The sequence below is a fragment of the Lepidochelys kempii genome, chromosome 6 (genome assembly GCF_965140265.1).
Source record: "Lepidochelys kempii isolate rLepKem1 chromosome 6, rLepKem1.hap2, whole genome shotgun sequence".
Classification (NCBI taxonomy): domain Eukaryota; kingdom Metazoa; phylum Chordata; order Testudines; family Cheloniidae; genus Lepidochelys; species Lepidochelys kempii.
Genome location: NC_133261.1, coordinates 131893961 through 131906413, shown reverse-complemented (window position 1 = coordinate 131906413; position 12453 = coordinate 131893961). Strand labels below are relative to the sequence as shown.

Below are 12453 nucleotides of genomic sequence, written 5' to 3'. Positions count from 1 at the left end.
TTAGCCAGCGCTTGGGTTGCACGTGCCTTCCCTCCAGGGGACTTGGTCAAGCTCTTAAACGGACTACATTTCCCAGCATGCCGTAGCGGATGCTAGCAGTAAGCCCCCCTACATGACTACATTTCCCAGCATGCTGCAGCGCCTGCTAGCAATAAGCCTCCCCCTTGACTACATTTCCCAGCATGCTGCAGTGCCTGCTAGCAATAAGCCCCCCCCCACACGACTACATTTCCCAGCATGCTGCAGCGCCTGCTAGCCGTAAGCCCCCCCCCACACGACTACATTTCCCAGCATGCCGCAGCGCCTCTCGCGGCAGAGAGCGGCCCTGAATGACTACACTTCCCAGCGGGCTGCGGGGGCCGGCGCTCACGCGGCAGCGCTCGGAGCGTGGCGAGGTGTTCCGGCGCTCCCGGAGAGCCGCCGGCCCCAAGATGGCGGCGGGGGCGCCGGCGGGCGGGCGCTGAGGGAGGGGCCGGCCGTTCCCCACCGAGCATGAGCGGCGGCGGCGGGCAGAGGACGCTGTTCCAGAGCTGGGGGGCTGGCGTCAGCCGCGCCCCGGGGGCCCCCTCAGCCCCTCGGCGGGAGGCGGCGGCCGGTCCCGCGCCTGGGCCTGGGCCCGGGCCCGGCCCCGAGGCGGCGGCGGCGGCGGGGGACGATGACTTGCTGCTGGCGGCGGCGGCGGCCGAGGCCGAGCGGGGCCCGGGCCCGGGGACGGGCGGCGGCGGCGGGTTCTGCGCGGCGGCGGGCTCGCTGTGGGTCTACCCCACCAACTGGCCGGTGCGCGGCTACCAGGAGCGCATGGCGCGGGCGGCGCTGCTGGCCAACACGCTGGTCTGCCTGCCCACCGGGCTGGGCAAGACCTTCGTGGCCGCCGTGGTCATGTACAACTTCTACCGCTGGTTCCCCTCCGCCAAGGTGCTCTTCCTGGCGCCCACCAGGCCGCTGGTGGCGCAGCAGATGGAGGCCTGCGCCCGCGTCATGGGCATCCCTCCGCACCACATGGCCGAGATGACAGGTAGGGAGGGCCCCGCACGCTGCCCCTCGCGTAGCTGTCGGCAGAGGCGGGACGCAGCATTGAGCGGTGCCCTGGCTCCAGTACCCCCCCCCACTCTCTCCAGCCCCCCCCCACTCTATGCCCTGATTCTTGCACCCCCCCCACATTCCCACCCCCACCCTGAGCACCAAACAGGAGCTCCTACACCCCTGTGTTCGAGTCCGTTGTTCTTTTCTCTGCAGTTCCTTCTTTCATTACTACTCTGTGCCCTCATTTCATCAGTTAAAGTGAACACTTAATCTGTAGTTAATATTGACGCTAAAAGGTCATCACAAAATTGATACTTTAATCAGATTAACAGGAGACAGTGCAGTTCATATCTCGGAATCATTGTATCAGGGTGCCTACGGACTCAGACGTTACTGCAACAGTTACGCTCAAGTCACATTTGGAAGGTTTTCTTTGCTGCCACATGGGCTAGAAACTTAATTAGTTTAGAAAAAAATCAATTCTGAAGAAACTGAATGATATGGCCCAGAGCCAGTGGCACCAGCTGCTGCTCAGGCAGCCCAGGAGCTGCCCCAGTGGCTGGTCCCCAGGGTCAGCCGCACCAGCAGCTGCGGAAGTCATGGAGGTCCTGGAAAGTCATGGAATCTGTGACCTCCATGACAGACTTGCAGCCTTACCTCCATGACAGACTTGCAGCCTTAGTGATGAACTATTCTCAATTATAGTGGAGCAGTAGGGAGACTATAATTCAAGATGTATCAATTTTCAGCTCAGCAGGATGCTCACACCTCTTACCTAAACTGTAAACCTGTGATGTTTACTGGCTTAATCAATACACAAAGTAATCTCTTCTCAACCCTATTATCCAAAAGGTGGACTAGATATTTCTAGAAGACTCTATTATCCATGTTTAAAAGCTTCCTTCTTTCCTGAAGCCAAAGGTGGGCATGAACTTCAACATGTAATATCTCTTTGTGTAGCTTTCCACTGATTAGGGGATCTTCAGGGTATGTCTACATGTCAAGTTAGGGGTGTGATTCCCAGCTCATTTACGCATGCTCATGCTAGATCAGTCGGTGCTAAGGTAAGTATAAATAGTAGTGTAGCTCGGGCAATGGTGACACATCATGGGCGGTGGCGGCAAGCTGTGCCAAAGATGTAGCCACCAGTTTCAGGCGGGTTTATGCTCAGGGCGACTAGCCTGTGCCACTGCCCATCCTACCACAGCTACACTACTCTTTATACCTGTGCTAGCTCGATGAGCATGAGCACGAGTATGTGTCTGTGACCTGGGAATCTGACCCCTATCATGTAGTGTAGATGTGACCTTAGAATAATGCAGTCAGTCTGTTCCCTATTCTCAAACTAATTTTCACTTTTCTTATTTCAAGCTGCCACTGATCTAAACTTGAGCTTGAGCTATGGCACCTGTATCATAGGAGATGGTACTCTCCAGGGAATCTTTGGGCCATCCTGTTGTTTTAAGTGAAGTTTTTCATACTGATTACAATAAACTTAGGCTTTGAGTGACTCAGCAGGTGAAATGCCTATAAAACTGTCCAGACTTAAAAAGGCATGTTCCCCGTCCATCTAGCCCAGTATTCTGTCTTCTGACAGGTTTCAGAGTAGTCTGTATCCACAAAAAGAAAAGGAGGACTTGTGGCACCTTAGAGACTAACCAGTTTATTTGAGCATAAGCTTTCGTGAGCTACAGCTCACTTCATCGGATGCATTCAGTTCCGATGAAGTGAGCTGTAGCTCACGAAAGCTTATGCTCAAATAAATTGGTTAGTCTCTAAGGTGCCACAAGTACTCCTTTTCTTTTATCTTCTGACAGTGGCCAATGCCATGTCACCCAGAGGGAATATATTCCAATTCCAATATATCTTTTTTGAGATATCTCTTTCGTAATGATTCTCAACATTCTGTTCACTTTTTTGACTACTGCCGCACATTGAGTGGATGTTTTCAGACAACTATCCAGTGACTCCAAGATTTCTCTCTTGAGTGGTAACAACTAATTGAAATCTGTAATAGTGCTCTTTTTTTTTTTTTCCCAGGGGGTACCCAGGTTCTCAATCGGAAGGAAATCTGGCACAATAAGAGGGTCTTTTTTCTTACTCCTCAAGTAATGGTAAATGATCTTTCTCGTGGAACCTGTCCTGCAGCAGAAATAAAATGTTTGGTTATTGATGAAGCCCACAAAGCTCTTGGAAACTATGCCTACTGCCAGGTAATGGTGGGCTAATGTGAACTGCATAATCTTGTGAGCAATTCTTTTTGCAATCATAGATAATTTACGCACAAATGTAGATTGTTCTGCAGTTTTTTAAACTGAGGATTTTGGTAAGAAATCAACAAAGACAAAACATTATTTTGTGGCTTACAATACCTTGATACAAGTAATGGATAAATTGCATGCAACAAGAATGTACACAAGATGCTGTCTATTCTAACTGTGTTATGAAATCTTAAGTAGATGGGGAGATAAGCATTTTGTATGGTTGGGTATTGAACTGCATTTTCTTTTCAGAAATTAATTTTTAAACCTTAGAGTGTAAAAAATTAAAAATGCATTTGTCGTGTGGGGCTATTTCTACAGGGCATGGGTATGTTTATGAGAACTCAATCTACAGCAGTCTATCTGGCATGTATTGGCAAGGAATTAAACATTTAAACTGCTGCCACTGGGGTCTCCTATCTTAGAGATTGCAAATTAAACCACATTTCTGAAAAAACTTTACTTAAATTGAACTAAATTCTGAGCCCAGTATGACCCACTGTTGTCCCTTCAGTTGAGGTCTTGTCTCATGCAGTGAAAAAGGCATTGAAATATCTTGGTTAAATCCCTTTCTATCAATACTTCGGTTTAAAGTTATGAAGCAAGTCCTGTATTAAGAAATTTGCAGTGAACTGATGTGGCACTAGATGGTTCCCTATTAGATCATTGCATAGGAAAACTGACAAACAGCAGACTCGTATAATATGGCACATATAGGAAAATGCTGAGGCTTCTGTTTTTATTAGAATTAAAACAGAGAACAGGCTTGTTCACCATAGCTGCACCACCTCCTTCCTGCAGCCCTCCTGAATTTCAAACCCTTTAGTAACTTGTTTTCATTTTGTAATAATGCAAGTGTACAGGCTGTGGTGCTTTCTGAGCATCTGACAAAGGATTACATACTTCTTTATTCTATTAAAGTCCAATGTAGCTTTTTTTTAACGGTGATCGTTTTTTTTTGTGGTGATCGTTTACATGTGTTATGGGGAAACGACTCACATTGAGAACTTTGTGAGCTTACTTAAGGCAGAGTAGTGGTTCCCAGCTTTCTTTGTTAGTCACCTTTGCTGTGGAATTGGCATATAAAATGCTTTTTTCCTTATCCTGTCTTGCTTTACTTGGGCATGACTACCATCACTTTTTAATGTGTATATTTAATTCCCTTGTCCTCTTCTGTGTGTTGACTTTTTTTTGTATTTTTTTTTTTAATTTCTGTTTGATATTTGTAGCACTTTTCTGTGCCCTTCCAGTGGTTCTCATACTTTTCCTCACACAGCAGAAGACTGTCTCTTGGTCATAATATATCAGAGTACTACAGAAGAATAGATGCTTGTGCTGCCAGGCTGCTTGTAGCCCTGTACATTAATTGTGTATTTGACTTTAGGAGCTGATCTGGGTGAGGAACAGGAATATAGATGGCTTCAAAGGAACAGCCTCCCTCTTTCCCAGTTGCCATTAAAACAAGTTCGCAATGAGATACAGATGGGTGCATGTGGGTTTTATGCAGCTCTTGCCCCCTTGTCCAGCTCCTTTGTCATACCATTTTCTTCATCATTTCAGACTAGTTTTGTACTCAGGTTGCAAATGCTGGCTTTCAGAGTGGCCTTCCAGATTTCCTGTTGGGCAGCTCATTTGGCTAATGTGCTGTAAATCCACTTGCTGAATCCAGTAATAATCCTTTTCAGTGCTCACCCAAGTAGTTCTAGTGCAGGGGTAGTCAACAGGCAAACCGCGGACCAAATCCAGACTGCCAGATGCGTTTGCACGGACCCTGCAATTTTTTTTTATTTATCATTTTTTTTATTTTCTCTTGCGTCTGGATGTTAACTATATCTTGACTAATAAATGTAGACCTTGACCAAAAAAAAAAAGACTACCCCTATTCTAGTATGCGGAGTTGGCTCTTGAAGCCAGTTCACATAATCTAAGGGTTTTTTTGGGGGTGGGATGGGAGGGGATTGACAATCATTTATTGTTAGATTCTGTTTCTAGGCTAGACAGTAACTTTGTGGAGAATGCTTTCTTGAACATTTTAATTTTTCACATATGTAAACAATTGAGAGTAAGAGCTTTTCCTCTTTCAGGATATTAATGTAACTCTTGGGTTTTTTTGTCAGGTTGTGAAGGAACTGAGCAAATACACAAACCAATTTAGAATCTTGGCTCTAACTGCCACACCAGGCAGTGACACAAAGGTGAGTCAAGTACTGCATTAGTGGGCTGAGAATTAGAGTGGCTTCAATAGAGCCCCCCAGAAGAGCGATCATTACATGAGCGTTGCTCTCTTGGCAGCAGCAGCTTGCTGATTAGAATTGCATGATCCTAGTCAGGCACAAGTGGCTCTTGCGGCACTGTTAATGTTGCTGTGCAGTACTAGTCTGAATGTGTTATGCCACCTTTTCCCAAATAGTATCAGAGGAAACGAGGAATTTCCAAACTCCGTGATCTAAACTCTTCCACATTTATAATGAATGTCACAAATTATCCCTCTCATATTAATGTACTTGTTTATACTGGACTAATGGCCTGATGAGGTGGAGTGAGGGAGGGTTATGGCAGCTGATGCAGATGTAGTTTTTTATAGCAAAACTTTTTAACAAATGGTGCTAGAATAGTTCTAACTCAAGTATTTTTTCTTATTGCTATTTTAATGATTGTTTTACTTGCTGTGTATATGATGTGGTAGGGCATTTTCCTGACTACATTGTTTTGTCTGATGTTTAAAATGGCTGAAATGATCAATCAGGGCCCCTAGTTATAGTGGAGACTGCTGAAAAATGAATTGCTGTCTGCAGATCCCTCAATACAGGTAATGTTTCTTTGCTATTTCAAATAGTTTTACAGGGCCTGTGTTGTTAACTTTCACATATCCTTGATTTACAGCAGTGAGATGACATTAAGAAAAATACACTATGTAAAACACTCTTTTCCTGTGACTTTTTCATAGGCTGTACAGGAAGTTATTTCCAACCTATTGATAGCACAGATAGAGCTGTGTTCTGAAGATTCCCCAGATATTCAGCCTTACTCTCATGAGCGGCAAGTTGAAAAATTTGTTGTTCCACTTGGTAAAGAACTAGCAGAAATTCAGAATGCTTACATCAGGGTGAGTTACTACTTTTTTTTTTACCATTAAAGAGCTCATGTCACTATAGAAATAGTAATAAAACCCTTATCTGTCTTGTTAATGCCTCTAACTACTAAGATAAGTACTCTGTTAAACTAACTTACGTTATTTATGCTGTTGGCTTTTTGCTTATGTTTAGCTCAGATAGTAAAACAGAGTGGCCAGTTTCACTTTTGTTACTACTGTATCACTTAATGTTTCTGATACACTTGCTTCAAGTTTTTGTTTGGCTTCACAACAGCATGAGATAATGTTTAAAATTAAACTTGTATTAAAATATAGAAATCTCATCGTATGGTGTCTTACTCGATTAAGAAACTTGCAAAACCTACATTTGAGCCTAAACTAAATTGACAGCTTATTTTAAGTGGGTTGGTGTAAGAGTATTAACATGATGGGTACAATTCTCAAGCTATCCATTTCATTGCTATATTTACACAAAAGTTATTCCTATACTGTGAGTATTGAATCAAATGCTTGTCTTCCTTCCTGTAAAAATGTAACTTTTGATTCTTAGCTGCTTTGTGAGTGTACTGCTAAATAGATTTTTCTTTTTTAAAAAGTATTGCCTAGCAAAAAAAAATATTGCAAACTGTATGACCGAGGAGCTCAGGTGGTATTCTTCACTTATAAGTAATCTGTTCAAATACAGTCCGGTTAGCAATGAACAGAAGTGGCTGCCAACTGATGGCTGTTCTGTGGCCTGGCTGTTCTCAGTCAGGTTCTGTTAGACAGATGTCTGCATTATGGAAGTAATTATTAAAAACGGAGGCTCTTCCTAGAAATCTTCAGGTATTTATTAGTGGATGAGGTTTATACATGTTCAAAGTTACTAGATTTAGTAACATGTTTTCTCCAAAAGTTGTATTTATTTTTTTAAAAGTTGATCATCCACCATATTGTTGAAGGGGTAGTTTGCCTTCCACGTTAATGATAAGTTTTGTTTAGGGTCTATGTGAAGAGTCCTATTAAGTATATGAAGAACATTTTCTTATTTGTACATCTTTAGATTTAGGAGACAATTTTTAACCTGGAGCTATTTTCAGATCTTTAATCTTAGAGATTATCTCCATGAGACAGTCAAACTGGTTTAATGAAATTAAGTTTTAAACCAGTGCAAACCCTTAACTCATTTTAGTTTAAACATAACTTATTTTGGTTTAATTTCAATCCATTTAGAGCAGATTTAAGCTAAACTGAAACAAGTGTCCACCACAAATTTGTGTCAGTTTAATTAAATCAGTGTAGTTTCTTTGTAAACCAAACTCTGTTTTCTGTAATGGGTGCCAGTATGCGTTCAGTCATGTGTTAATTTCCTTTTTGGATTTGGCACTGAGAACTTGAGGTTTTGATTTTGATTTGGAAGGTAAGATGTCTTTTTTACCTACACTAAGTATAGCTGCAGTGAAGGAGGTAGGAGAGTGAAAGGGTACTGCACTGGTTTTCTCCTGCATTCTACTTGCAGAATACACAGGCAGGTTAAAATGCCTCATATGGCACAGGGGACTGGCTCAGGTAACTACAACATGTGCCTCACCTGTTTCAAAAGAGGATGGAGCCATGACCCTGCTGGCCCTCAAGGTGTCTCACACACTGGCACTTACCTTCCTTGGCCTTTGCGCTCCCTGAGGACAGGTTTGTGGTTTCCCTGACAGGTGTACGAGCGGGAGAGCTCCTTCTGTCCTCCAGGGCCAGTCACCATTGCAGCATTTTCAAGTGCACATGGTGATGGGGCAATGGAGAGAAAACATTTTAATGTGCACACATTACACTCTTTATTAAGTGCCTCTTGTGGTGTGTGTGGGTTTTTTTCTTTCATTTTGTTTGTTTTTGTTTATTTCCAAAACATCCTATGTTGTTTATTCTGACTCTTGGATTTTGGGCATCCAGTGGGAATCATGGGAAACTCACTCTTAAGATTTTGTGACCCTCTGTGGCTATTCTTATTAAAGGTTTTTATTATAATAGCACTGAGATGCCCAGCTAAAATCAGGGCATCTCTGTGCTAGGCACTCTTCTGACACATAATAGGAGACCTTCCCCACACTGAAGAGCATACTGCAGCTGGAGGTGTATTCCCATCTTGGATAGACGTTCGCAGGCTAGCTTTGATTGTGCTATGCTAAAAATGGCTGTGTAGCTACAGTGGTGCAAGCGGCAGCATGGGCTAGCTGCCAGTGCGTGCGCCTCGGGTCTTGGATGGGATTGTACGTAGGTGGCTGGACTCTGCTGCCTCCCAAGCCACTCTGCTGCCTCCCACTCCCCTACAACTATTTTTAGCAAGTTTAGCTTAGTCAAAGCTAGCATGTCCACATCTACCCTAGCTGGGAATTACACCTCTAGCTGCACGGTAGATTGCACCCTTGCATAGCAGTTCCAGGCTGACAGCTTCTAGGTAGCAAAGTCATGATGAGACTACTTGTACACACTAATTCCGTATTTTCAAGCTGGGCAAGGAGTGTGTGGCTTGTTGTAGGAAAGCTAGATTAAAAAGCCTTTTGGTTTTTAATATCGTTACCAGCTTATCTTTTAGACTAACTAGTCCTTATAGATGTAGAATGATACCTTTTATGATTTTGCTGTGTCATTGCTAGCTATGCTTTGGATTCCAGGTGATCTGCAAAGGTGTAAAACTAGATTCTGAAGTAGAACAGAAAGTTCTGTAAAGCTTTTTTGAAAAGTCACCTTATTTTATATGTCATTTTCTGACTATGCCATTAAGAAATTAGTAGGATTATGACATCATGGCAACAAGGAAATAAAATCTGATTGAGACTGTTTAAATGCTTTTTAACAATTCTCGTCCTTCAAATAGTTTGGAGAAAAGTCTGAAGTCCACCTTTCAATTAAGAGCTCCCAACAAGTTCTCAGCAAAACTTTGCAAGGCCAGAGTAGACATATATATATATGTAGGTTAAATAACGTTTCTCAGCATCTGTAAGCATAGGTCAGAGGTCCAGGTTTTTAAAAATAATATTGGTATATGCATGCTAAGCACATAATGTGCTTGAAAAGTTAGACCCCCATGCACAATGAAGTCTGAAGCTTTATTTATGACGGTCTGTAACATTAAACAAGACACAAGTTTAAGAGAAAGTGAATGACAGCATAAAACAAGTTACAGCAGTAATGCAACAAAGCTGGAAAAATCCCACTAGTTCTGTAGTTCATAGAGTATCAGGGTTGGAAGGGACCTCAGGAGGTCATCTAGTCCAACCCCCTGCTCAAAGCAGGACCAATCCCCAACTAAATCATCCCAGCCAGGGCTTTGTCAAGCCTGATCTTAAAAACTTCCAAGGAAGGAGATTCCACCACCTCCCTAGGTAACGCCTTCCAGTGTTTCACCACCCTCCTAGTGAAAAATATCCAATATCTAATATCCAACCTAAACCTCCCCCACTGCAACTTGAGACCATTACTCCTTGTTCTGTCATCTGCTACCACTGAGAACAGTCTAGGTCCATCCTCTTTGGAACCCCCTTTCAGGTAGTTGAAAGCAGCTATCAAATCCCTCCTCAGTCATCTTTTCCGCAGACTAAACAATCCCAGTTCCCTCAGCTTCTCCTCATAAGTCATGAGCTCCAGTCCCCTAATAATTTTTGTTGCCCTTCACTGGACGTTTTCCAATTTTTCCACATCGTTCTTGTAGTGTGGGGCCCAAAACTGGACACAGTACTCCAGATGAGGCCTCACCAGCCTCTAATAGAGGGGAACGATCACGTCCCTCGATCTTCTGGCAATGGCCCTACTTATACATCCTAAAATGCCATTGGCCTTCTTGGCAACAAGGGCACACTGTTAACTCATATCCAGCTTCTCGTCCACTGTAACCCCAAGATCCTTTTCTGCCGAACTGCTGCTTAGCCATTCAGTCCCTAGTCTGTAGCGGTGCATGGAATTCTTCTGTCCTAAGTGCAGGACTCTGCACTTGTCCTTGTTGAACCTCATCAGATTTCTTTTGACCCAATCCTCTAATTTGTCTCGGTCCCTCTGTATCCTATCCTAGTTAAACAGTTATTTTTGTAAAAGTAAATAAGCAAGGCCCTGAGTTTCACAATAACTTGATTAAACTTCTTAGGCACTAACACTGGTTTGAAAAGTACAAAGTAGGCAGGGCAACAATGTTTCAGTATTAAGGCGGAAATATTTAAACTGCCAGGATGTGATTGGATGGATGCAGTTTTGTTAGCTGATTTTAACAGTATATTGTGTCCGAACTATTTAAACATTTCACATTAAAAATATGAATTACTTTAGTAATGGTTTGAGGAAGTGCAGTAGAACTGCAGAGTTACGAACACCCGAGTTACGAACTGACCAGTCAGCTATACCCCTCTTTTGGAATTGGAAGTACACGATCAGGCAGCAGCAGAGATGGGAGGGAAGAAAGAGCTAATACAGTACAGTTCTGTGTTAAACATAAACTACTAAAAAAAAAAAAGGGAAAGCAGCATTTTTCTTCATAATAAAGTTTAAAAGCTGTATTAAGTCAATGTTCAGTTGTAAACTTTTGATAGAACAACAGTAATGTTTGGTTCAGAGCTCTGAACATTTTAGAGTAACAAACAACCACCATTCCCGAGTGTTCATAACTCTGAGATTCCACTGTATAGCAATAGGAGCATAATAAAATGTCTAGTCAGATAATGGGAAGCAGGTACCACAGCATGACAAATGTGAATTTTATGACTTGTTAGAAGTATATTCCCCAGCCTCCTCAAATGTTAGTATGTAAGAATAGCGAGATTTCAACAAGCTTCATCAATGTTCCTATAAAATATGCTGCATCCGATGAAGTAAGCTGTAGCTCACGAAAGCTTATGCTCAAATAAATTTGTTTGTCTCTAAAGTGCCACAAGTACTCCTTTTCTTTTTGCAAATACAGACTAACACGGCTGCTACTCTGAAACCTGTATAAATGAGGAAACCATGTCTCCTTGCACCCACTAGTGTATTGGCCGTTTACCAAAAAAATACAGTTTTCCATAGCCGTACAGGGTACCTTCAAACTTTAAATTTAATTGGTGCTTCTAGCAGCTTAAACAATCTAACACAACTCATAATAAATAATCTACATTAATCCATAGTTTTACATAAAATGACTATACAATTTACTGCAGTTTTCAGGGTGTTGAAGAACACACATTCAGATACTGTGGGAAGATTTTTCTGTAGCTTACACATTAACAAGAATGTTTCTGTGTGACCTTGCTTGATGCCCACAAAAATAGTTAAATAGTTCTGTAACTGAACTGAAAACTGCATAACAACTGAGACTTGTTTGAGGTGTTATTTGCTCTGTAGATTAAATACAAACTGATGCTTTCAGACTATAGGCATTAACTGTTTCCTATGGATTTTTGAAGTTTGTATTGCCAAAAAACATGTTTTGATGATATTACTATTGAGTAATCAAAATGCATAGATTTTCAGTGTCTGCCAGGAAACCTTGGTAAGCTATTGTGAAACCACCTATTTCTCCCCTTTCCTGTATTTGCCACATATGTGAATTGATTGGACAGAAACTGAAATCTAACTGCATCTCTGGATCCTGTATTGAAACTCATAGGTCTGCATAAGCTATATATTTACACTTAATATAACGTAAGATATCTTTCAAGTATCAGAGGGGTAGCTGTGTTAGTCTGGATTTGTAAAAGCAACAGAGAGTCCTGTGGCACTGAAACAAATGTCATCTAAAAACTACTTTGAAAATTCTTTTAATGTATCTAATCAGTATTGTATACAGTTAACCACTGGACTTTTCCTGTGAATACACTTCTTCAGTTGTAATGTGATGAACTTCTTACTGGGTTTCAGAGTAAGGCTGTATGCTAGCTATCATAGCAATGTAGAAGGGCCTTTGGGAGGTCATCAAGTCCAATGCCCTGCGCTGAGGCAGGCCCAAATAAATCTAGACCATCTCTGACAGGTGTTTGTCCAACCTGTTGTTAAAAACCTCCAGTGATGGGGATTCCACAACCTCCCTTGGAAGCCTGTTCCAGAGCTTAACAACCATTATAGTTTTACTAATATCTAACC

At 42.4% G+C, this 12453-nt stretch overlaps 1 protein-coding gene across 12 annotated transcripts in view; it reads left to right on the top strand.

Moving 5' to 3' along the window:
- Nucleotides 1–398: 398 nt before the first annotated feature.
- The window catches only part of FANCM (FA complementation group M), a 147954-nt gene continuing 135899 nt past the window's right edge, over nt 399–12453 (top strand). For 6 of the 12 annotated variants that reach the window (XM_073350242.1, XM_073350241.1, XM_073350245.1 and 3 more), the window contains exons 1-4: nt 401–1015; nt 3064–3236; nt 5402–5479; nt 6232–6390. In XM_073350242.1, the coding sequence (XP_073206343.1) occupies nt 493–1015; nt 3064–3236; nt 5402–5479; nt 6232–6390 (933 nt within the window). In that variant the 5' untranslated portion in view covers nt 401–492. Of the gene's footprint in view, nt 1016–3063; nt 3237–5401; nt 5480–6231; nt 6391–12453 lie in introns of all 12 variants that reach the window. The other 6 variants (XR_012159625.1, XM_073350248.1, XM_073350251.1 and 3 more) reach the window with 2 other exon arrangements.